Source organism: Chelonoidis abingdonii, chromosome 7, assembly GCF_003597395.2.
Source record: "Chelonoidis abingdonii isolate Lonesome George chromosome 7, CheloAbing_2.0, whole genome shotgun sequence".
Lineage (NCBI taxonomy): Eukaryota > Metazoa > Chordata > Testudines > Testudinidae > Chelonoidis > Chelonoidis abingdonii.
In genome coordinates, this window is record NC_133775.1 from 78,492,602 (window position 1) to 78,517,189 (window position 24,588).

The following is a 24,588-nucleotide window of genomic DNA, read 5'->3' on the forward strand; positions in this document are numbered from 1 at the left end:
GTGCAGTGAACTGTGCAGTGAATGGGTCATGGTTCCACAGAATACTGAACTTATTCAGTGTACATGGACTTTTGAAAACTGTGTGCCTGGCGCAGAAAGTTTTCCACAACACTACAACCTTTTCTTACCTGGTGCAAAAAGTTTTCCAGATTATGTACTGAACAGAGAAGGGCTCCGTAACAGTCCTTGCCGCACTGATTACTGCATCTCTACATGAGCCTAGTCTTATTCACTATGCACCTTGCACTGGGCAGAACAATCCAGTGGTGTCCAGTAGGAACTAAGCAACCTTCTATGGAAGTGTTTACCCACAAATTTCAACTTGATTTGTTGGAGTAAGTTGATTTTTGTTCATAGAGGATCTACCCCAGCATTCACTTGGCAAAAATATCTGTCAGTGGCAGATCATCAGTTAAGTGGTAAAAAACACAAAAGGGAGAGTCACTGTTCCTTACTCATTTTGGTACAATACTGTATTATTTCTAGAAAGAAAATACCACTGTTAATTGGATTTTGGAAAACCACACTGCCCTGACAAAATGAGTGGCACTATTCACAACATTGGTTCAAACCTGCTAAATGGCAATGATAATTTTTTTTCAAACTAGCACTGAAATGTTTTTCTGAAGTCTTTGCGTTATGTAACAAATGAATGAAGTATGGCCAAAGTTAAACATTTTTAAAGTGCTCAAGTATTACAATGCATTGCAAAAACAAAGAATAAATATTTGTTACACTTTTCTGTGTATGTATTTGCTATTTTGAAAGTATTTATATAGCATACAAAGACAAGCTTATTGAGAAATACAGCCAGTTTTTTTATTCTGTAATTGAAAAATGTTGGCTTATTTTTTCACGCAAAAGCAATGAATGGTAAGTAATACATGACAAATACACAATAAACGTACAGATACGATGGTAAAACATCATCCTAATGATTTCATTTAATTATCCTGAAATGCATTCTATTTAATATTCACTACTCAAAAGCCAATTTAAAAGTGAAAGAGGTGATGGGACTTATTCAGAAGGATGGACTGTCATTCATTGCAATAGTTATCTAATATACAGAAGTTAATAAAGCAGATTAATCTACAAGTCCCTTTAAGCCATCACTGAGTTTAGAACAACTGCCTCTTTGACCTTTAACCCTCCTGCTGTGCACCAGTAGCAGGTGCCAGCTGCACTAAAATTATGGCTGACGTGTTTTAACGCAAAGTCTTTTCTTACTTTGCTTCTGACCAGCAGCTGACCCTGCAGGAGTGATTGTTTCATGTGCTGGCCTAAAGGCTACATAAACCAGTAACTGATAAACAAAAGCATACATACACCAGCTGCCTAGCCTTAGGGTACACATCCTACACTGACACCTCTAGCAGTTTATCCTGCAAGCCAAATTATGGCTTTTTGTTTCCATACATGCATTCTGTACAATACTTGTTACTTCATGGAACTAAACTTCCATCCACCCCAAGACGTGGCTGTGTTAACTTTGTCTCAATCTGAACGATTAGGAAGAGATTCTCATTTTGATTTAGCACCTTTAATAAGAGCATGCAGTCCTCGGGTACATAGATAATAAAACTTAATTATGTAGTTTAGTGTTAAAATTCTTAAAATCAAATGCTTTAATTCATACCTAATATTGAATCAAGGCATAGCACTAAACAAAAGAGCACCAGAAAGAGGACTAGGGTCCTGTGTATTTTTTTAATTTCATAATTAACAGCACTCCAGTGTAGTGATAACTGGATGGTTAGCATTACATTTTATATTGAAGTTACTGATGCATCTACATATATGCAGTTAGAGCTAGGTATAAAGCAAACAAAACCATATTCTTCATTAAGATGAGATGGCTCTGACATAGTTATCTTACTGATACAAATTACACAAGCACAAAAACAATCTGAGTAACGATTAATGCAGTTACGTACATGGAAGACTACTAGTGTACATGTTAACATATTTAAATGGTTTTCCTTCATTAAAAAAATTATATACGATATTAAACCATCAATCAAAGCTGAAACACTAGAGTCTAAATGTATTGTCACTGGTTAAAATAAATGACTTTGAGACTGAATTTTGGCTCGCTCAATATGGTGTCTTTTCTGTTGCTTAGCCACCCAAGTCTCTGCTGGCTTGGGCTACATCTGGTATATTTCCATCCCTTTCAATTAATAAAGCAAGTTATGATACTATTGGATCACAGTTTTAAGCTGTGCTAAGAGGCTGAAAACAGATGTCCTTGTGAAAATCTCTCATTGTTGTATCAAGTCATTTAGTGCTCAATTCTGCCAGCCTTATTCCAGCAAAGCATTTAAGCATATGCTTAACTTTAAACACAGAAACAGTTTCACTACAGTGGGACTATTCAGGCACTTAAAATTAAGCACGTGCTTAAATACTTGACTGGATTGGGGTGCGAAAGTGCTCAGCACTTTTCAGAACTGAACCCTCTGAGTATTATTCTATTTCCTTTTAATTACATATGCATACGCTGGAGTTTCCCCATGGATTTTTCTGCATGGTCCAAAGAGAATGTGTTATAAATCTCCTCAATGTTTTTATTTTATTTAGTGTGAGTGGCTCCACACTGGCTATATACTTTATTGAAGTCTACGGGAAAAACAAATACAACATAATTAAATGTATTAAAAGAAGGTAAATGGTAATTTGGAAGACACTTTTGATTTTAATAATATCCAGATCTGCCTTTAGTTACAACTAGATATTGCATTCTTTACTTTTCTGTCCTAAGCTGTTGTTTATGTTATTTAGATTTTTTTAGTTACCTAATCAAAGCTCTGAGAACCTGTGCAACACTAAAACATATAAAATTAAACATCATGACCCATATAATCTACCCATCATACAACAGTAGTCCTCCTCCATCAACAGGACTGGCTCTAGGCACCAGCAAACCAAGCACTTGCTTGGGTCGGCACAATTCCAGGAGTAGCATTCCGTTTTTTCCCCCCCTTCGGCAGTTGTGCTCTTGGAGTTTTTTCTTCTTTTTTTGCTTGGGGCTGCAAAAAACCTAGAGCCGGCCCTGCCCATCAACTGCCCCAAATACCTCAAAACACCCTTCAGAGAAAAGCCCCAAAAAACAGATGAGCATTAAAACGTGCCTGAAATCCAGCTCTGTTGAACAATTACCACATCCTACTTTAGAGATGGCCATATTTCTGTGGTGGGGAAAGTGACTCTGATATATTCTTTACTTACCTCACAGGGTTGTGAGAATTAATTCATTAGTGTTTGTAAATGTCCTTAAGATCTTTGGGGGAAAGTGGCTAAAAAAGTAGACAATTGCAAAGGTCAAATGCAGATGATGCCTGAACATTCTCAGATAGGACTAGCATGCTACCTTCATAACAATTTTACAGGACGGGCATAATTTAAAATACAAATATTTCTAGTTTAAAAACCAAAGAACAGCTCTTCCACTGATAAGCTGAGAGGGTGAGCAAAAGACACCAACACCTCAAAACATGACTGTTAAGTTGTCGTTTATGGCACTATACCTGGTGCTGAGTCCCTGTCTCATATTTGTGCTTTTAGGCTCCCATCTACTTATTTTAAAAAAAACGTTGTTATGTGACAGACCAAAGAAAACAGAAAGGGAAGTGGTGTCCCTTTCATCACAAGCCCATACTTCTTCTCTAGGCTAAAGAAAAAGGATTGGTCCCTCCGTGATTATGGCAACACATATATTTAGTGAATTATAGTCAATGACTGAATCACCTGAATTCATGGTGCACAATCACTCACTGAGAATTTTATAAGGGAAGATTTGTTTTGAAATATTTCATGGCCAGTTTGGAATCTGAAATCTATACTCAAGATATCCCTTATATGCTTCTAAATTCAGGGCCGGTGCAAGGAAGTTTTGTGCCCTAGGCAAAACTTCCACCTTGCACCCCCCTCATGGCAACTAACCATGCCCACCTGCCCCTCCCACCAGAGGAGTCCCTTCTGTGGCAGCTAACCCCACCCACCCCCACCTGGGGGGCCCCCCTCGCAGGAGCTACCCCCCTGCAGCTAACCCCGCACGGGGAGTCCCCCTCCACGGCAGCTAACTCCGTCCAAGGCGCCCCACCCACTCTGCGGCAGCTAACCCCGCCCAGGGAGCCCCCCACACTCTGCAGCAGCTAACCTTGCCCAGGGAGCTCCCCCCTCACGGACGCTAACCCCGCCCCCTTCACAGCAGCTAACACCGCCCCCGCCCCCCCCCGCAGCAGCTAACACTGCCCGCCGTGGCAGCTAACCTCCACTGAGCATGCCAGCGCTGCTCTAATCCTCCTCCCCTCCCAGGCTTGTGGCGCCAATTGGAGAATTAGAGCAGGGGCTGTGTGCTCAGCGGAGGAGGCAGAGTGGAAGTGATCTAGGGCGGGGAGCGGTTCTCCTGTGCGCCCCCCCCCCATTACTGCGGGCAGTCCTCCCCACCCCCTTCCGCCCCAGCTCACTTCCACTCCACCTCCTCGCCTGAGCGGGCTTTTAGGTGCCCTCAACCACTAGGCGCCCTAGGCGGTTGCCCTAGTTTGCCCAGTGGTTGCGCTGGCCCTGTCTAAACTGGATACATAACAATGAGACTTCCCCAACACAATGTCATGGCTAATTGTATGCGACAAAATGAGGTGGAGCCATAAGATAAAAGACATCTTTCTCTTTTTAAGTATGGGAAGATGTTCATTAAAGAGGGACTTCACAAGCAACCAATCATTTACTTTGCCAGTGACTCCCCTGGCTTTTTCAATTTCTTCACACTCACTTTTCAGTAAGAATTTCCCCTCTTCCTGCCCAGCTTTCTCTTCTACAGTGAACCAGTAGTAAAGCGGTCAACTTGGGTTCATGACAACACTCTGTTACCCCAAAAATGACTTTGGATTGTGCAATTTCAGCTGTCTGACTGCACAGCTAAGCACAAAAGGATACGAGACAGATGCCGTTTGCCTAAACACAAATATGTGTGGTCTTTTGTGTGTGTGCTAATTATGAAAAACATCAGACAGAAACATTAACACATTTTATTAATGACATATTTTAGAGTGTTCCCAAGCGAGACACGTCTACTCTAAATCCTCATGTAAATTCACGGCATCTATTAAGTATGCTGTTGCTTCTCCTGCTGCTTACTACAATGAAATGGAATCAGAATTTTAAGTATGAAAAATGTACCATACAGTATGTCAAAATGCTTAACAATACCACTTCAATCTAAGCACAGGAAACAACAACAAAAAGGCAGCTGATTTCCTTTTTGTTGTAATTCACTTTGGGATACATGGCATGAAAAGCACTATAGAAAAGTAATTTTAATTGACTGACTGACTGCAGAAAAGAATGGATGTGGTTTCCATTTATGTCTTTGCTGAAGCATGATCCCTATAGTTCATGTCAGCTATTCAAAATCTGTAGTTAAATGCAATTGGTTTAAAAAAATAGAAAGACATGTTGGCTTTTTTAGCCTTGGCTTGAACTAAAGAGCTGCATAACACATAAAAACATGAAGCGATTTGTTTCAAAGAAGCTGTGTTACCATTACATAAGACTGGAACTCTTTAGAGTGACATTAGCTAAGAATGTAAAATTAAAATCATATCAGTAATACTGCCTCTTAGAATGGGCTCATTCTGGGTATGTGGAAGGTGTTGTTTCCGCAGCTCTTGCAATTATGCTGCTAATGGCAACTCCAATAAGGATGTTCATTCTACACAATTTTATTTTATTCTATTAATCTAGCAGACAGGACCAGGTACACTAAACAGATACAACTCTTAAAACCCCACTGCTCTCCCTCCAAGCACACTATCTCAACTGCCTACCCCACTGGGATTTTCTACTCTAAGGCATAACTAAATGAATACCTATCAACAGATTGCAGTTAATGCAAATATTTTAATATTTCTGTTAATCCTAAATAATCTGCACATTTTTTTTTTTTTTTTACCCTTGAGGCTCTAGCAGATCGGTGCCCACTGCTATCCATAACTAAACATTCAATCTCATATGTACTCCTTTTTTCAAGCTTTTACTGTGATTAAGTCACTTGTGGAATTTTATTTAATAGAGGCATATTTTCTGTTCTATGCTAAGCACAAGGCAATGTATGTACTGACACTGACAACACCTGTCACAAACTCTTCTAACAGGCTGTCAATGCCATAAGTCACACAGTGATGAAGTTAACTTTTTAAAAATGAGATTAGACTGCATCGTGCTTTGATAATTCACTTTGTTAATGAGAGAAAAATATTGGGACACAATATAAGAGGCTATATGTGCATAGAGATAGTATGAATATGTGCCTCACTGCCATAACACCTCTATTATTTTCCTTGTGAAGCCTGTTATATCATCACCAATAATAAATCTTTGAATCTGAATTGCATCTTTCCTCAGAGGACCTTAAAGTGATTTGTAGGGAAATATCATCAATCCCATTTTATGGATGAGAAAACTGAGGTACATTTCAATTTGTCTGATATAAAAAGAAAATCATTTGTTCAAGATATTCTAGAGTCATAGCATGTTAAACAACTTTAGATGAGATACTCTTCATGATCCACTAGAAACTTTTAAATATCTATTTATGATTCCAGAGATTCAAGCTGAAAAAATGATCTAACTAGTAAATAATTACAGTATCATTGCATCAGTTTAGTTTAAAGAGCTGACAAACCTCTCTAAACTCAAAGCACAATTAGTCATTAGGGTCTAGTTTTTCAGCACTGTTAAGCAATTTGTAACCCATTCCTTTTAATAGGGTTATGCATTACTTAACCGACACAGATGTCTTGAAAACTGAGACCTCTAGATATGAAGCAGCAACCTTGTTCATTAGCCTCCATGATAGTCAAATCATCTATAAAACCAGTGTTTAATGGCCAGCCGATGAATAATCAATGGCTCACTTTTCATCTGAGTGTGAAAATGAGAATAATCTAATATCTTGTCCCTCTGGTAAGATGCAAGGTCTTGAGTTCCGTTTCTATTCAGGGCTGATTTATAACCCAATGGAAACCTGATGTAAACATATGATCAATGAGTCCCATCACTGCTAATAATAACCCCCAACCGGCCCACTCCCTCATCTCAAAAGCCATCCCTTTAGGCTATTAGCTCCGGCCAGCTAATCCTCTCTACTATTCCTGCCTGCTGCTTTTACCTTGGCCATCCGTTCAGTCCAGCAGACTCAGAAGTAATTTTATATGCTGCAGAGAGCGAGTGGAATTGATTTTTCACTCAGCACTCAGTTCCCATCTGAATAATTATCAATTTTACTGCCTCATAAAGGGAAGAGTCAAAATTTCAAATCAATTCAAAAGAGCTTCTGAGACTACAGAAACCATGCATGAGAATAAAGGTCAAAGTTGTCAGTGACCTCAGGAGATGATGTCAGATATTAGTACACTGAATAGTTGACATCAGAGGCACTCAATATGATATGACTAGTGCTAATGCAAATCATATTTATGCTGACTACTGGAGACCAGTCATTAATATTTAAAAGAGTATCTGAAAGTCTGCATTCAAAATAAATATAATGTATTCCACAGATTATGAAGTTAATAAAGATTGATCACTGCTTAGTCTTATGCTATAAATTGAAAGATTACCGAGTATTATTAACAACACACACAATATTACATTAAGGTTGTAACAAAAGCAACAAATGTGTGGAAATTCAAAGTCAAGCCTGCCATTCTGTCCTTTACACTCCCATCACTGTGCTCATGTTACACTACAACATATGCAAATACAGAATCCATTGCAGATTCCATAGAACTTGCACAGGGTAATAGTACTGTGAGACATGACAATGGCATCATGTCACATCTCAACAGTGCCAGTGATAAATGTCTCAAATATACTCACAATATGCTACGTGCCAGGTATAGTGGGCATGCTTAAAAAGCCAGCATTTGCCAAGCTCATCCTCTAAATTAGAATAGTAAGTAACAATTACCACACAGTTACCCCAGTTATCACAGGACAATTTTTTTTTAAATGGCAACCAACATATTTGCTACCTAAGAATGAAGAAAAAGGTCATTGTAACGTGGTGTTTTGTGGACATCCTCTGTTTTCTTTAAAAGCTCCAACAATGCTGCTGTTGTGAAACTGTGTCAGTGAAACTGTATTGGGTGTTTTGGGACCCCATGGATCCTTGCACTGTAGTAGTTCTAGGTACTAAAAAAAGCCATATGAAATTTTAAGATTAAACTAATTAGTCCGATACCCTGCACCTGCCTAACCACCACATACCCTTAATGTTTCTGGACCATAATGTACACTACTGGGAGAAAAAGTCCTTCCTGACTACTGCAGTAGTCAGTTTCTTCCCTAAAGCGTGATATTTGATTACTCTTATATTTGACTTTGACACAAAAACCCCCAAATAAAATGGCACTTACCACACAAATAAAATATTGTAGCACAATATCAAACACATGTAATTAGAAAAATGTGCTGATTTAAAATACTACAATGTTCTTGCTCTACTTCAAATATTTTAGAGATACCCCCTCCCTTTTTAAAAAAAATAACAGTGGGGGATTATTTATAAAATGAGTATAATGATGAATATTGCATTTCATCAGCCTATGAGCTAAAGTGAAACATTGTAAAGAAGTTATCCTAAAAGGTGAGTACAATAGCCAGGTCATCAGCATGACAAAAAATATCTTCACAATTTTGCAATAATACTGTCATGAAAACAACTCTGAAATTAATTGGGGTGCAAATATATCAATTTAGAGAGCCCAAGCCTGTTAGTAAATAATTGGAGTTATCATAATCTAAATGACTTCAAGATGATGAAAATAAATAGGGACAAGCTTTGTTCACAAATTTAATAAAACCTCGCAGGAAAGTTGAGCAGTGCCTAAGTTTACCTGCTGCAGTACTTCAGGGTTCTGTTGCATGAAGTGCAGTAATCTCTGTCCATCCTGTGATATTTCTCTACATCTTACTGGTTTTTTGCCTTCCTTTGCTATGTGCTTGAAGAGGTAGGTAACGACATAGTCTAAACTAGCACAACAGCTGGAGGAGACAATTGTATCTGCATAAGCAATGAAAGAAATAGTTTTGTAATCGCTTTTGTAATAAAACAGAACAATTATTACGAATAACTTGCAGGAGTGAAAAAAATAATACACACAAGGCAAGCCTGGAAGTTTATTTTAGGTATCAGGTTAAATAATACTTAATTTTACTACTTGTTCTTTTGCTTTTAAGATTTCTTGGTATTAAGCAGATTATGGCCCCGATCCTGCAATTCACAATGGACAGTGAACTGCTGGGTCCATGAAGAGTCCTACAAACTTCATGGAGGTTCTGTGTGAGCACTGTGATTTACTCGCACATTGTAAATTGCAGAATCAGGACCTTACTTTTACTGATATGAAATTATATATTCAGCAGACTTCAGATTTTTGGAAACTAATATTGTTTGTTTATAGCCTTGTGACAAAGTTTAAAAATTCAGTTTAAAGAGACACTGTGAATGTTTAAAGTAACCTTTTTAACTTCTTGAATGCTGCTGTGCATCTCAGATGCGTATAAGTGAAGGTTTGTATTCACAAATGTACTAGCAGCATCCGCCCCAAATATTATGTATTATTTTCTAGTATACAAACGTGTGCCAGATATTTTACAGGATACACCTAAGTGGCGCTTCCCTGCCCCTCAGAGGTTACAACCTGCACATTAGATGCTAAACAATGAGTGAGGATCACAAACAGCAGAAAGGAGAAGTGTTACTGCAAAATATCAATTGGTTACCTTGTTTAAGGCGTGATGGTTCAATTACTTTTTTAAAAAAAATAAAGAAGATAATATCATAGAAATGATGGTAACTGACTAACGTTCCATTGTTTTCCCTGGAACGTAAAGGCATGACAGCAAAGCAGGATATGTTGGAAGCAGGAGCAATAGTAACCTCATATCTTTACTTATTGTATCTATAACTAAGGTAACACATTGGGAGATTAAAAGCTTAAACCTATTTGAAAATAACTGTGTATGTCTGATTTATGTAAGTTATTTTGTTGCTAGGTGTTGCCTGCTGGGCTGCTGCTGTGAAAGTGGATTCTGTTTGTTTACATGCATCAGTGTGATGAGAACAGTATGCTGGCCCTTTTTAATCTGTGCAGTCTCCTTTTCTTCCTTCTAACCGTACTGGTACAGAATGAGTAGCGCTCACCCTTATTTTTTTCTTAGTCTGAGAGCTGACATTCTTTCTGGCCCCAAACACACTGGCTGCAGTTTAAACCCTCAATCGCTAGTCTCAGCTGTAGTTTCCCTACCAATTCTAATAATAGGTTCTAATTAGAGTCCCACTTTAACCAACTGTTGGTTCTTCATGATCCTAGCACTAGTCAAAGTTCTCTGTGAACACAGAATGTTTAACATCCTCATTTGCTGGATGCAGGTTTCAGTCACAACTGATGTTCTCTGCAGGTGCAAACATCACATTCAAATGAGCTCACCAGCATTTAGGGATCCATCCTGCTCCTGCTGATTTGAGTGGGAACAAGACTAGATCACTTACAGCTCATAGTGCTTACTTAGATGGGCTACTAGAGTAGGGGTGCGTGGGAGCTGGAGAAGAAATTAAACTGTTAAAATGCTCATTTGGAAGGGAAAGGGATTAGAAGGATCCAATTAAATGTATCTTGTGTTCTTTGAACTATGCTAATTTGGAGGCTTGCCAACCTTGCAGTGTTCATTTAAATATATCCCTCTAGTCTCTGGAATACTTTGATCTGTGTCAATTTAACTCTTTAACCTCTGTATATCATGTTGTTTTTAACTTTCCTTTCTCTAAATACCAGTGTTACATATTTTTCAAAGTTACATTCTTCTGAGGTCTTTGGAAATATTTGACAACACAGTCACAATTGACCTCACAAGGTCAGTCACAACGAGCTAGGAGTGTGATTTCCAGCTTGCAGACTCATATGTGCATTACCTCTCATTGGGCTACCATGAGTATCTATAGCAGCATAGCTGTGGCAGCACAAGTATGTACCCACTGATTTCATGCAGGTTTATATTCAGCACAGCTAGTCTGTGCTGCCACTTCCACGACCCATGTTACCACAATTACATCATCGAGCCAGTGTGAGCACATATAGGCGAGCTGGAAATCACACCCTAGCTTGTAGTGTAGACGTCGCCTATGACATGATCCTGAAAGATATTAAGCTCTCCCGAGAGGTGCTGTACTTCCTTTTCAAGGGTTTTTAGTGGGAGCTGTGAGTGTTCCAACACCTCACAGGAGTGCTTCATACCTTGCAGAAGCAAGCAAGCCCAATTGTCTTAATTCCACTCCACTAAAATCAGTTGATGTTTTGTCATTGAATTCAACTAGTACAGGCTGCTGGGAAGATCTGCCTGAGTAAAGACTGCAGGAACAGGCCCTTACCGTTTTCTCTACTAAAAACAGTTTTGCATGTAAACGAGAGATACAACTGATGGCTGAATTGAAGCAACATCAATAACGGTAATATATTTGAAAATACAAATTCCATAGGATGGCTTTGTTGTACTTCTACACCAGTGATTTAACTCCATTTGGTTTTAAATTGAATAAAACAAAGTAAATCATTAACATCTGTTTATAAAATGGCAGTGATCCTAAACATGCTGATACTGTGCAAGTAGATATTTTACATTCTATAGTAAGTGATCTTAGCAGGACAGTGGACAGGTCTATCTTATCACAGGCTCATAAGGATCTGATACAAGTGTTAAGGGATACTTATATTTTCCCCATAACGATATATCAAATATGCTTTTCAGCGCTCATTTTTCCTTCTGATTGCAAGGGCATCACAGAGGTGAAGGTCACGCAAGCCCCTCAAACTGATTTTTTTGGGTGTACAGAGCCTTGTGTTGAAGCTGGCTGAAGTTCTTATTGAAACTCACACAAGACAAATAAGCATATCTATGGAGGAAATAAGTTTAAGAAAAAGCTACAATTTCTGGGCTGGAGGTAGAAGGGAAAGATGGAAAAGGGAGAGAAAGGATCACATGGGAAAACTGAGAGGCAGGCCTGGATAAATAGGAAAAGCCAAGATGATTGCCTGAGCACTCAGACCAGTTACTTATTTATATCAGCCTTAAGGTGGCTGACATTATTGAAAAAAACAACTTGAAGAGGCCTTTTGGCTTTAACATTAACATTCGGTGAATGGTGCCAATAGATGTAAAGAGCATTATTTTTAAATGGCTTGTTAACATTGTTGAGCATGCCATAATTTAAGAGATTTTTTTGTTTCTAAGATAAAAGGTAAATGGGACAGACTTAAGTTAAGTGTTATTTCTCTGTCCATCAATTTCGTACACTACAATGGCAGCATTATCCGCCTTTGTGGGTAAACCAGGAAAGTAAACAGATTTAAGCAACTTAACATCTAAATTAGAAAGCAAGGCATAGAAAATTTTATATTTTTCTTTTTCTCAATGAATGGCATAATTATACTATTAATCATAGGAGAATTAGAAAAGCTTCACATAGAGCTTAGTGACAACATGCCAGGCAGGCTACATTAAAAGGTTCCAATCCACTGAGTCAGCTGTGAAAAAGCCAGGTAAACACTTTAGAAGAGAACTGTTGGAGTGTTTATCCTTGCAATAAAAGCCTAGATGAGGGCTTCCATTACAGCTGATTTACAGCCAGGGGCCTCCGAAGGAATAAATATCATTTCACAGTATATTATCAAATGTGAAATCATGATGCATGCAGAGTGTCCACTCAGGGACAGAATGAACAGTGCTTAGAAATGAGGATTTGGGGCTTTTTTATTCTACAGCTAGAGCTACAGTAGAAACCTCAAATGCTGAGCTTCCATGAACTAAGAGAAGTGAAAATATATAGACATTTCTCATAGGGAGGGGGGGAAAAGTCATTTCCTGGGATTACATTTTTTAAGTAAAAGAGAGGTACTTCATTTTTATAATTATTTGTGAAGATGATTCATAAGTTCTGATGTTTTACAATACATTGTACCTTATCAGACTGCTTGCAGCCTTGATGCTGCTATTCTTCAAGATGCTTTTGCAGCACGGATATAATTCACTAAGAGAGGCATCTAATTTATATCACAACTGTCCATTTTCAAAGGGCACAAGGCTTTGTGAAAGCCTTGTGGAAGATGAACAAAAATGAAATAATTGTTTGCTTCACTGTCAAATAACATGTATTACTTCATATGTTGGGATTTTTCAAAGAAGCCAGAGAGTTAGGAACCCAAATCCCAATGACATTTAATGGGATTTGGGCACTTAACTCCCTTAGGATCATGGCCATTAATTGTTCTTACTGAGGGAAGATCAGCTTTTGTTGACATCACATTGTAGGAACAGGAAAATTACTTATTTTACTGTGTAAAGTTAACTACCTGAATATATGAATTGATTTTATGGCTTATGTGACAGAATCGATTTCCCCCATCAAGAAATTAGTTTTCAATACATGTTGATGTTATTAAGAAACAGGATATCATAGTTAAATAATCACTTTATCACTCAGACGTGCTGTAAAAAGGCTCTGTTTCTGACTGACAATTCACGGAAAGACAAGTGAGTTCCTTTTAATGTGCAAGTGAGGTTCATTCAAATCAAAGGGTATGTCTCATTACTTGACATTTATGTAGAGTCGAATGTTCTTTAGAAATGCTAGGGAATGCAAGAGAAAAATGGGAAACATAACTGGAATTTGACTAAATCTGGTAGATAGCAGTCCAATGTAACTGAAAGTGGACAGATATTAATTCACCTGCCAAGAAACTGCACTTGTGCAACTATTATTGTCAATACACTAGTAGAAAAGATTGCTTCAGGATCAGTTACATTAAGGTTCGTACATGACCCAGACAAAGTAGTTGGGGGTGAGGTGGGTGTCAAACTAAGTAGAGCTGAATTAATTTTTTTCGACAAATAGTTTATTTGGCATTTTGGTAGTATATAATAAAATGATCAAAGGACTCCTTAGTAATGCTCCTTATCTATTCAATGTCCACTTCCCCACTAAGCATGCATTTTCTAACAGGAGAAACATGGAATCGGTTTTGAGAAGTTCTGGAATGCTCTGTGATGCCCAGTGTATTCATTTATTACTACGGGGTTTGAGTGACCTTAGAGGTAATAAACTCTAGCTACTAGAAAGTCTGTATAAACAAATATCATACCTACAGGCTGTTCATTAAATACAACTCCTAGCACAAAGTAATAAGAGAGCCATTCCTGGCTATTATTTTAGGGTCCTGTTTTCTAGGGTGGTTAGAAAATGTAACTGCAACATACGCATCTTTCTTCAAGGTTCTATACCAGGGATTGGCAACCTTTCAGAAGTGGTGTGCCGAGTCTACATTTATTTACTCTAATTTAAGGTTTCAAGTGCCAGTAATATGTTTTAATGTTTTTAGATGGTCTCTTTCAATATGTCTATAATATATAACTAAACTATTTTGTATGTAAAATAAATAAGGTTTTTAAAATGTTTAAGAAGCTTCATTTAAAATTAAATTAAAATGCAGAGCCCCGCGGACCAGTGACCAGGACCAATATGAGTGGCACTGAAAATCAAGCTTGTGAGCCGCCCTCGGGACGCATGCCATAGGTTGCCTACCCCTGCTCTATACTCTTCCCTCATATTTCGACTGAATTTAAGCTATTGAAATCAAATTTCAGTTTCAATCAAATATCTGGACAATAATCTGTTAAAAAGTGCTAATGAATGAAGACCAATTACAACCAGACTACTTTTAATATAATTCTAAGTATGATGCTTGTTTACTCTGTGAAGTACAGCCAATAAATATTCTTTATAATGTAAAACCTAGTTTTTCTTTTTTATTGATAAGGTTAGCTTAGCCATCTCTACTCATCTACCAGTCATGCTGATAAATGAAAAGTGAACAGCTGGAGGTTACTGTTACATATGCTAACAAATTTTATCTCTGAAGGGCAAAATGAGTCATATAACAACATTCTCTACTATGAGGATTATGGGACAAATAAATCATTTTATATTTCACTGTTGTAAAACTTCTTCAATGATAACCCAACTAGAAGCACATCATTATTTTTAGTTTCTAATTTGTAGAAAGATCATTTAAAAATATTAATGCAATACTCTACTGGCCAGATTTTGAGAAGAGCTCAGCTCCCATTTAGACACCTAAAAGAAGTGGTCAGATTATAAAAATGCTCAGCACCCACCATCTCCCATGGTCTCTGGACAATAATTTGTTAAACTGCAAATGAACGTTCTAATGGGCCACTTATTGTAGAAGCTTAAGGGAGAGTGGTTGGGTGCTGAGTTGTTCATTTTTTAAATCTCACTCTAATGACTACATATTCCCCACATTCCTATTTTAGCTAAATCATAAGTAACACTTACCCAGTGCAGTAAGTCCTTCAGATATTGAGGTAAGAATATACATTAGCACATGAGGTTCTAAACTGGTAATGAAACTCATATGATCCTGGGTGAGACATTCCAAGAGCGGGTAATATGACTGACTTAGTTTTCGATATTGCTGAAAAAGAAAAACAAACGTTGATAGAAAGTAAGAAATACTATGAGCTAATAGAAATTATAACATTAAAAATGCAAAGTTGGCTGAAATATTAACAGGATTATAAAAATGCACAGAATGATGCTGTAATAAGTCCCAATTACACCTCTACCTCGATATAACGCTGTCCTCGGGAGCCAAAAAATCTTACCACGTTATAGGTGAAACCGTGTTATATTAAACTTGCTTTGATCCACCAGAGTGCACAGCCTCTCCTCTCCTCCCCCCAACCCCACCCGGAGCACTGCTTTACCGCATTACATCCGAATTTATATTATATCCAGTCGTGTTATATCGGGTTAGAGGTGTCTCTATTAAATTAACAGCCTTTTTCTACCAAAAAAATCACAACTTTCTATCTATGGTGGACATCTATGATTATAGGTTGCCATACAAATACATAAACTCAGTTTTAGTTTAAAAAAATCCCTGGGTAATGAAGTCATATCAACCTTTTTAGGGTAAATCCCATTAGCAGCTCAGTAAAACTGGTATAAAACATTAGTCAGATCAAGTGTTCTGGGACCAGTTCGACAGGTCAGTGGCTAGTGCTTCCTCATGTATGTAGAAGACTTTCTGAGACTAACCCCAGGTTGGCTGAGTGCATCACAGTGATTACTGTCTTGTGCAATGATCCTGCAACTTGACCAGTATAGAGGGACCCTTGTGTCCACTGACTTTAATTGGGTTCTGTGTGGGCATAAATATCTGCTTGTCTGGATCCATTTGCAGGATCAAGGCTTTAGAGAGAGTTATTAAGGGCATTACCTTCACTACTGGCATGACTGTCAATCTTGGCTGCATGGGCACCCATTATCGTGTAGCTATATACCAGTATTTGGCTGGGGTAATTTTTCAAAAGAGCTAAGGCAAAAGTCTGAGTCTTTAGCACCTCTATCTGATTCATCCCTTAGTGCAGAAAATGGCAGCTCCAAATGAAAATGTTCTGAAGAAAGTTCCATGATCCAAGCTAAGGCTGATCATGCACTTGATTTCTTGTCTTTGAGAAGTGACAGCTCCATTGACATGAGACTAGACATCCCAAAGAAGTTTGGTTAAAATTTTAATGTTGTCTTATAAAAAACACACCACAACAGTTATATAAATTCAGATTAATCCCAGGCTGACTGATCATATAGGGCCAAATACTGCTTTAAATTACATACAGGGAACCCCAATGAAGTCATTGGTTTGCCCGGACATAAAAAGCCAGAACTGGCTTCTCTCTTTCCCAGAAATATTTTTGTGAATATTTTGGAAATGTTACTATTTGCTATGACAATTCTATCATACACGTAAATACTAATATTCTGGATGTGATTACAAATACACTCAAATAAAAATATTTAAAAACTAAAATATAAACTGCATTTGAGCTGTTCTAGATCCTGCTGTCTCATTATAACAATTTAAAGCCTGTGGTGATATTATTTCTTATTTCACATAAAGACTCCCAAGATGAATAATTGCTTACAAGCAAGTCACTGTGGGATACTGAAAGCAGCATTTTGACAAAGGCCTGGAGTACATTGTCAAAGTGGTTGTCCCCATACAACTTGAAGACGCCAAAGCTGACATAATTTCCACATAAGGCAGATTTGAGTGCAGAATAGCAGATGGAAATGCCCTTGAGTTTCAGTGGATAAACCTGATCTTTTGACAGAGTCCCAAGAGACAGGATCTGATTACCTGTTCAGAAAAAAAAAAAAAAAAAAGAAGAAGAAGAAGAGAAAGAAACTGACATAAACAGTTGCAAATCTGGATAGCTCTGTCACTTAACCTTTTCATTCACTCTTTTATCACTTTTTGTCTTTATTTTTTATTACTGCCTACCTGGATAGGCTCTTGTTTCCATAATTATAGTAAAAAACAATTGGAACATTTTACATACATAGCATGAATATATTTAAAAAGCTGCTGAATAATTAAAGAGTATAAAAAGTAAAAACATAACCTATGGAGTTTCAGTTACCGACGTAGGCCAACATCCTCAGTTGGCACAGACCTTTCAACCCAAGCACAGCCACAGAGTCTTCAGTGTGGATGGTGGATCTGACTGCAGAATCAGGGCCTTAACTGATAGTTTTCCATACTGTAACTTAGCCTGGTTTTGATCTATTACCACGGTGGCCTCTTGGGATGGTTGTTTATGTACATACACATTAAACACACCACTCATACCACTGATACGTCCATTACAAAACCAACTATTTTACCAATCCACAGATGTGACCCACTCAGTTAATCTCAGTATTTCTAATGTAAAAATATTACAGGACTGTAAATATTTGGTGTTGCTAGTATGAGGCAATAGGCGTGAATACTCTTACTCCGGAATAAGAGTGTCCATGTGGATTAAGTTAATTTGGAATAAAGCACTGTTATTCTGGCTTAAGCACACTTCTCATTGGACCATGCACTTCTCATAGCAGGGTGGCTGCTAAAAAGTGAGATGTAAGCTCAGGACTGATTTTCTGTTACTGTTCTTCCACTCACTTGAAGTAATCCTTCAGAAATAAATACATAAACCAACAATACAAGTGACAGTACTTAATGTCATTTAATTCATAACAAGGCCTGATTTTAAAGGGGCTTTCACTCACCCTTCTGTTCTGCTGATGCAATTTTGTATCTGTAAATATTGTACTTGCATTAATTTTGTTCTCACAACTAACTCTGGATGCAAGTTCTACCACTCCAATTACTAACTACATGATCTGCACCTGCAGTTGGGTACTTAAACCAAACAAGTGGTAGGATGTAATCCCTAAATCTATTGGTGGTGTGAAAATATATGTGGATATTTTGCATCCACAAAAGGTAAACTGTCTTTTTAAAATCTGGATTGGAATGATAAAACAGATAACAAAACAACAAACTTTCACATAGCAAATATCAGACAGACACAGACATGGTATCATTTTATATACTAATATTCTTGGGCATGTTCTATTCAACTGAAAAGAAGGCAAATAAGTCTCCTGGATGCTTAAATAAATTTGAAGAGAAGGTGGGTGAGATAACATCTTTTACTGGACCAACTTCTGTTGGAGAGAGAGAGACAAGTTTTCAGACTATCCAGAGCTCTTCTTCAGGTCTTGTTTCTTGAATATCCTGGGACCAACATGACTATAACAACACTGGATAAAATAGAATTGGAGTACTATAGTGAAAAGAAGAGAAAGGGGAGGGTATATGCCACAAGTTACACCAGCAATGAAACATGAGTAAAGACTCTTCAAGCAACATAACCAATATGCTCAAGGCCAAGATGTTCAAAAATTGGATGCCTAAAGTTTCCAGAGGAGACAAAAACTGGATGTAGGCATTTGTGAGAGTCTACAGTGGATAACAGTATATTTTAGCATTCTCCTCCACCAACAGGTGTCGCTGTAAGCGCCAATACTAAGCTACAAAAGAAGGAAATAGAAAAATAGTAGCTGAGCATAAAAAACAATCAATTTTTAAATTGGGCAGTAGATTAAAAATCTAATAATACTAACACAGCAAGGAACAATTTAACATTTATTTTTAAATTTTTGGTTATTTTATCAAGTTGCTAGGACTGAATGGATTGCAACGCTGTGTTCTGAAATACATGTTCTAGAAGCAATGTGAAGCTTATTAGAAATAATTGTCTCTGGCTACTAGAAAATGTGGTAAAATTTAATCCTCATCCAAATGTTACCTGGTCTCTGAGAACAGGAAATTGTTTTGTGCTACTGTGGCTAACCTCAAAGCTGACCCTGTATAGTAGCTGCTAGAACAGCTGAAAGCTGAAGCAAAATTAAAAACTTATATCAAAGTATATCATGACAGAATGTGGATAAATAAAAACGGCATATTGAAAGTATTATTTTTATGTCAGTCTCTTATAACAGAGAGGTAGAGGTGTTACTAAAAATGTAAAGAAACCACAAAACAAAGTAATAGGTGCTCCCAAAATGCACTGGAACACAGTTCTTCAGCTGAGAACCTAAGAACATATAACAAGGAGATTTACAGCTTATCTACACAGGGACATCCAGGAAGGTTAACCTGAATTAACAGAAGGTGTGATTTTGAAGTGGATTAGTTAAAATGAATTACAAAGTGAATTGAGCTAAAGCAAATTAAGGCCACTCCAATTTTGAATAATAGCATTCACATGGGGATTTAACGCAGTTTAATTAATGTAGTTCAAATTCACATCTTTAATTAATTTGGATTAACTTTCCTGGATGTCCCTATGTAGACAAGCCCTAAGAATTAAACTTGTATATATAGAACTACAAGTGAAATTCAATGACCGGAATATTCCTAAGAATGGTGGACTTCATTGTCCCCAAATCCTGTCAAATTCCCCCACTGACTGTAATTTTTTAAATTATTTGTATCCTTGAGGATTTTTATCATTCAGTCATACTGGCTGCAAGGGATACAACACAGTATCTTTTGCCAGACTAACTATGGAGTATTACAATGAGAGTTTACCTCTCAAGCAGGAGCCTAAGCCAAGTCCAAATGAATGTAGGACTGGTTTTTTTCACACCACTTAAGTCACTGAATTCTATCACAAAGTCTGCTTAAACTAAATTGCCTTTGCCAGAGTATCCATGTTAGTGACAAGGTATTGTAATGGAGATTTCAGTCGCTGGTGCCACAGCATTCACAGCACAGCAAGTGGTAAACAGACTTAACGGTAAGTATCCATTTATTTAGGGTCTGACTTTCAGAAGTGCCGTGCACCTAGAATTGCAGTTAAAGACAACGGGAGTTGAAGATACTCAGTACCTCTGGAAGTGAGGCCCTTAGGCATTTATACCATACTCTTCATTGCAATATGTAAGATATCCCTATATACCAATCTGCCATTACATAGGACACTATAGAGAGTGTTCCACTTAGAGTGAAGTGGAGAGAAGAGATATATAAATCTGCAGATATGCTCTCTTTTTTACTTGAACACATAATTCTTAAAGAATACAGAAATACAGAATGCAGCATGTGTTTGTGTACACACAGCAGTCCATAAACATGCCAATCCACCTAAAATGCAAGTTGTGAGTGGAAAAAAGTGTACAGTCCTCCCAAATGAATGTTCAGAAAAGTCATTCATATTTAAGAAATAAGACAAGAGTGAAAGTGCATTTCCAGACAGCAAATGCATGGTTGACGTAACGGTACTGTAGGAGAAACAAGGCCTGAGGCAATAGTTTTTTATTGCCAGAGGAAGGTCACATTTTCTTAGACATTCAGTGTGTATATTTAAAAAAAGGAAAGAATCACATGCCAGACAGCTTTGATCAAGGAGTTCCAGACTGAGGAAACCAAAGAGTTGTAATAATAATCACCAGTGCAGCACATTTAGGTACTGGTGAAAAAAGCAGACTGGCATCAGATGACCTCAGCTGCTGCTTGTGCATTGCAGGGTTGACCAGACAGAGAGACAGCTTGTACCGAGGTTTTGAATTGATTTATAGATCAAGAGGATCCTCAGTGTAACTGAGCCATGATCTGAAATTTTCCTGTTGTTAGTTTGGTGCCAGTCAGAATTCTAAAAGCAGAATTTTTACCAACTGGATATAGATATGTCTCTGTGATTGAGGATATCATTATCTGAGAGGAATAGAGAAAAAGTCTGTATTAACATAATCCCTCATTTCACCTACTGATGTAAATCACACTATAACTAAGTTTATTTCCACATTTATATAAAATATGCATCTGTGTTGCCAATTTTTGCAATTATATCATTAGTCTTGTGTTGTATGGTGTTTTTCTTAAAGCTCCACTTCATAAAATCATGTTGCTATACAAGACTCTCAACTTCTGTTTAAAAAAAAAACATGTTAACAAGGGGTGTAATCCTTCAAAGGACAGGATAGGGATTTAGATACTCCAGTTAGCCGGAGATCTCTAATAATAATTTATATAGTGCTTTACACATTCAAATGACTGTAGGGACATGAACTAATTAATTCTCTCTCTCTCGAAGATGCATTATCCCTATTTTACAGATTGGGAAACTGACAAAAAGGTGATCTGGATTGGCCAAGACCATGCAGTGAGTCATCGCCAGAGCTAGGATAAGAATCCTGAACTCTGGATTCCCAATCCTTTGCTCATTGCTCCAAAAAACACCACCTGCCCCCTTCCAAAGACTCAGAAGTATACCCCTAAATGTTAAAGAAATGTCAATTGAATGATAAAATCCTATGGACTACAGTTTAGTTACTCTGAGATAGAGTGCCTCCATTGCATCTTGCTAAAAATAAATTAAAATTGCTCTTAACATAGTTTTGTTGCCATAAAAAGTCAATATTGGCCAACATATGAGATTCCACAGCATTTCCCTATACTTAAAATGTCAGACACTATCTTGTGGTGACTGGTGATAAATGGTGGCATTTTAATAGTGATGATTGTAAGCCAATTTATTTTAGTCTCTTGAAATGGCTTTACCGCCCGTTATAACAAACTAAATCAGAGAAATACCAAATTGTGTTGGCAAGGTTCACTGTAACCCAGACACCTTCACCTGTATGTTTTCGTCCTGTAGACTGATTCAAACATTTTCAAACGTGTTGGGAAAACCTGGTTGCCTTTAAACATGCCCATAATCATGTCAGTCTCTCTTTGGCATAGTAGGACCCACATCTCCTTTATCAACATTTTCAAAAGGAGACAAAATGAAAATGAAGAAAGAAGGGTTACTTATCCTACAGTAACTGTGGTTCTTCAAGATGTGTTGCCCACATAGATTACCCCAATTACTCATACAAGAAAAGAAAAGTTAATGATTTCCCAATCTGTCACAATCAGTCTTTGAAAAGATCATTATTGCCTTCCAGAGCCCTTTCAACGCTGCTAAGGACTATGGACAGTTATTAAAAACTACAAAACAACGTGGACCCTGTGATGCTGGCAGAGAAGGTGCCAGCTCATGCCAAAGTTCCCATGAACACTGACAGATATTTAGCTGGAACCAGTCTGGCTCACCAGTGTGTCAGTATTATTAAATTAGGTATTAGAATTGTAAGAATATGTTTTAGTGATTAGACTTTATTGAATATTTGTGAGTTGCGCATACATTAAGCTCACTAATAACATCTGTAACCAGTTTCTATTACTTTTTGAAATTTAAGATTGGAACTCATTTGTGTGTAGATATGTTTACCTGCTTTAACCTTGCAAATAACTTCCTTATTTCCTTTCCTAGTTAATATATCTTTATTATAGGATTGGCTACAGTATGAAATCTAAAGTGCAACTGACCTGGGGTAAGCAGACTGGAGTACCCAAGGATACTATCTGAGAGTCCATGTTAAGACCGTTATAGTGCCTGAGGCATTTACACTTGATAATTGGTTGGTAAAATCTAAGTGCAGAACTCACAACCAATTTGGGGTTCATACCCTGGTTCTTAACAGTCTGCCCTGAGGTCTTGAGCACTGCAGGACAGCTTGGCAGATAAATACTATGGTACTTGGAAATCTTGTCATAATTATTTGAAATAATCAAATCTATCTTAAAATATATTATTTATGGCAGATTCATAGATTCCAAGGCCAGGAAAGATACTGTGATCATCTAGTCTGACCTCCTGCATAACACAAATCATAGAACTAGAAACATTGAGGCTTTGTCTCATCTTCCATCATAGCATCTTCAGGAATAGGGAGAGGTAACTGTCCCAATGGGGGTTCCAGTAATCTCTTCAACTCTACTACTAATCTTAAATCTGGTACTGCTTTAGGCCTTTCCTTTGAATAGCACAGCTCATGTCTCACAAGACCCAGAAGATGTTACATTCCTCCTGGCAAGGGCTGACAATCTTTTGGGGGTCTGAGAATTTACTGGGCTTCCCAGGTCCACCATAAAAGGTGTTTGGGACAGCAGCTAGCAAGTGAAGTTTTTTTCAGAATGTGGAGAAAAGTTACCATCAGTTATGAATGGAGCAGGGTGCGATCCAATAAAGATGGAGTAGATGATGAGGGCAAGGGTTACAAGGCATACACTAATTGATGAGTGATCAATGACTAGGTGATTTTTCAAAATGAAAAAAAGGATGGTAAAAGTCGATTGAGGCAGGAAAAAATGGACAGCAGGATTGCACGGAGATCCAGGAAGAATGAGTCAACTGGGCTTAAAGCAACAACATAACTATCTATCTCTTTGATCATCAAGAGGAAGCACATAGCAATTAAATCTAAATTAAATGCATAGCTAATAGTATTTAGGATGCTTAAAAGTTTACCAGTTTTTATCTTTTCCTGAGCTGAAATGTTTTTTATTTTATTTAATCACTCTCATAAATTTAGTTGAGAACAGGTTGAAAAAACCGTGGCAGCACACTAACTGATGTAGTTGAAAATAAAATGGTGGAGATGAGTTTATTAGAAATAAGATTTACTTGGTATCATTTTTCCTTCCCTAAATAAGTGCTTTCTGCAGTCTGCATATCCTGACTGCCTCTGTACACTACAAATCAAATGTGTAATTACATCTAAGTATCTTTTAACAAGAAGCCATAGAACACATACCAATTCCAGCCCCACAATGTATCCGTAAGTGCAGTAAACACAAATTTAAAAACACCAGTTTTGTCTCTTTAACAAAAAAAAACAAACAAAAAAAACCAAAAAAAAAAACAAACAAAAAAAAAAGGATTTATATGGTCTTTCCTTAAAATAAAGTGGCATTACAAAAACTTAGTAACATTTCTTTCAAAATATGGATTGAATCCCAATATATATATAGCTGATGTCAGAGACCTGTTTCAATTGTGTGCATGTCTTGAGCTGAAAAGATGGGGCAACTTATAAATGTCTAAACAGTGCTCAAGGGTGAAGTTGTTATGGGCCCATTATGTTTTGGAACTGCTGGAATATATTCTGGATACACGCAGTCACTCCAGAGCTATCAACCTGTAGCTTTGGATCAAACATCCAAAGAGTGTTTTCATTTCTGAAAAGAATACATAAAAAGTCGATAGAAGACACATACTACA

General features: G+C 37.5%; 1 protein-coding gene across 1 annotated transcript in view; it reads right to left on the minus strand.

The window, feature by feature from the left end:
- Positions 1-24,588, minus strand: part of RANBP17 (RAN binding protein 17) — a 258,121-nt gene that overhangs the window by 30,477 nt on the left and 203,056 nt on the right. Inside the window, exons 23-25 of the mRNA XM_032768764.2 lie at positions 17,071-17,285; positions 15,419-15,557; positions 8,904-9,070 (exon numbers count right to left, since the gene is read on the minus strand). Of these exons, the coding sequence (XP_032624655.1) occupies positions 8,904-9,070; positions 15,419-15,557; positions 17,071-17,285 (521 nt within the window). The remainder of the gene's footprint in view (positions 1-8,903; positions 9,071-15,418; positions 15,558-17,070; positions 17,286-24,588) is intronic.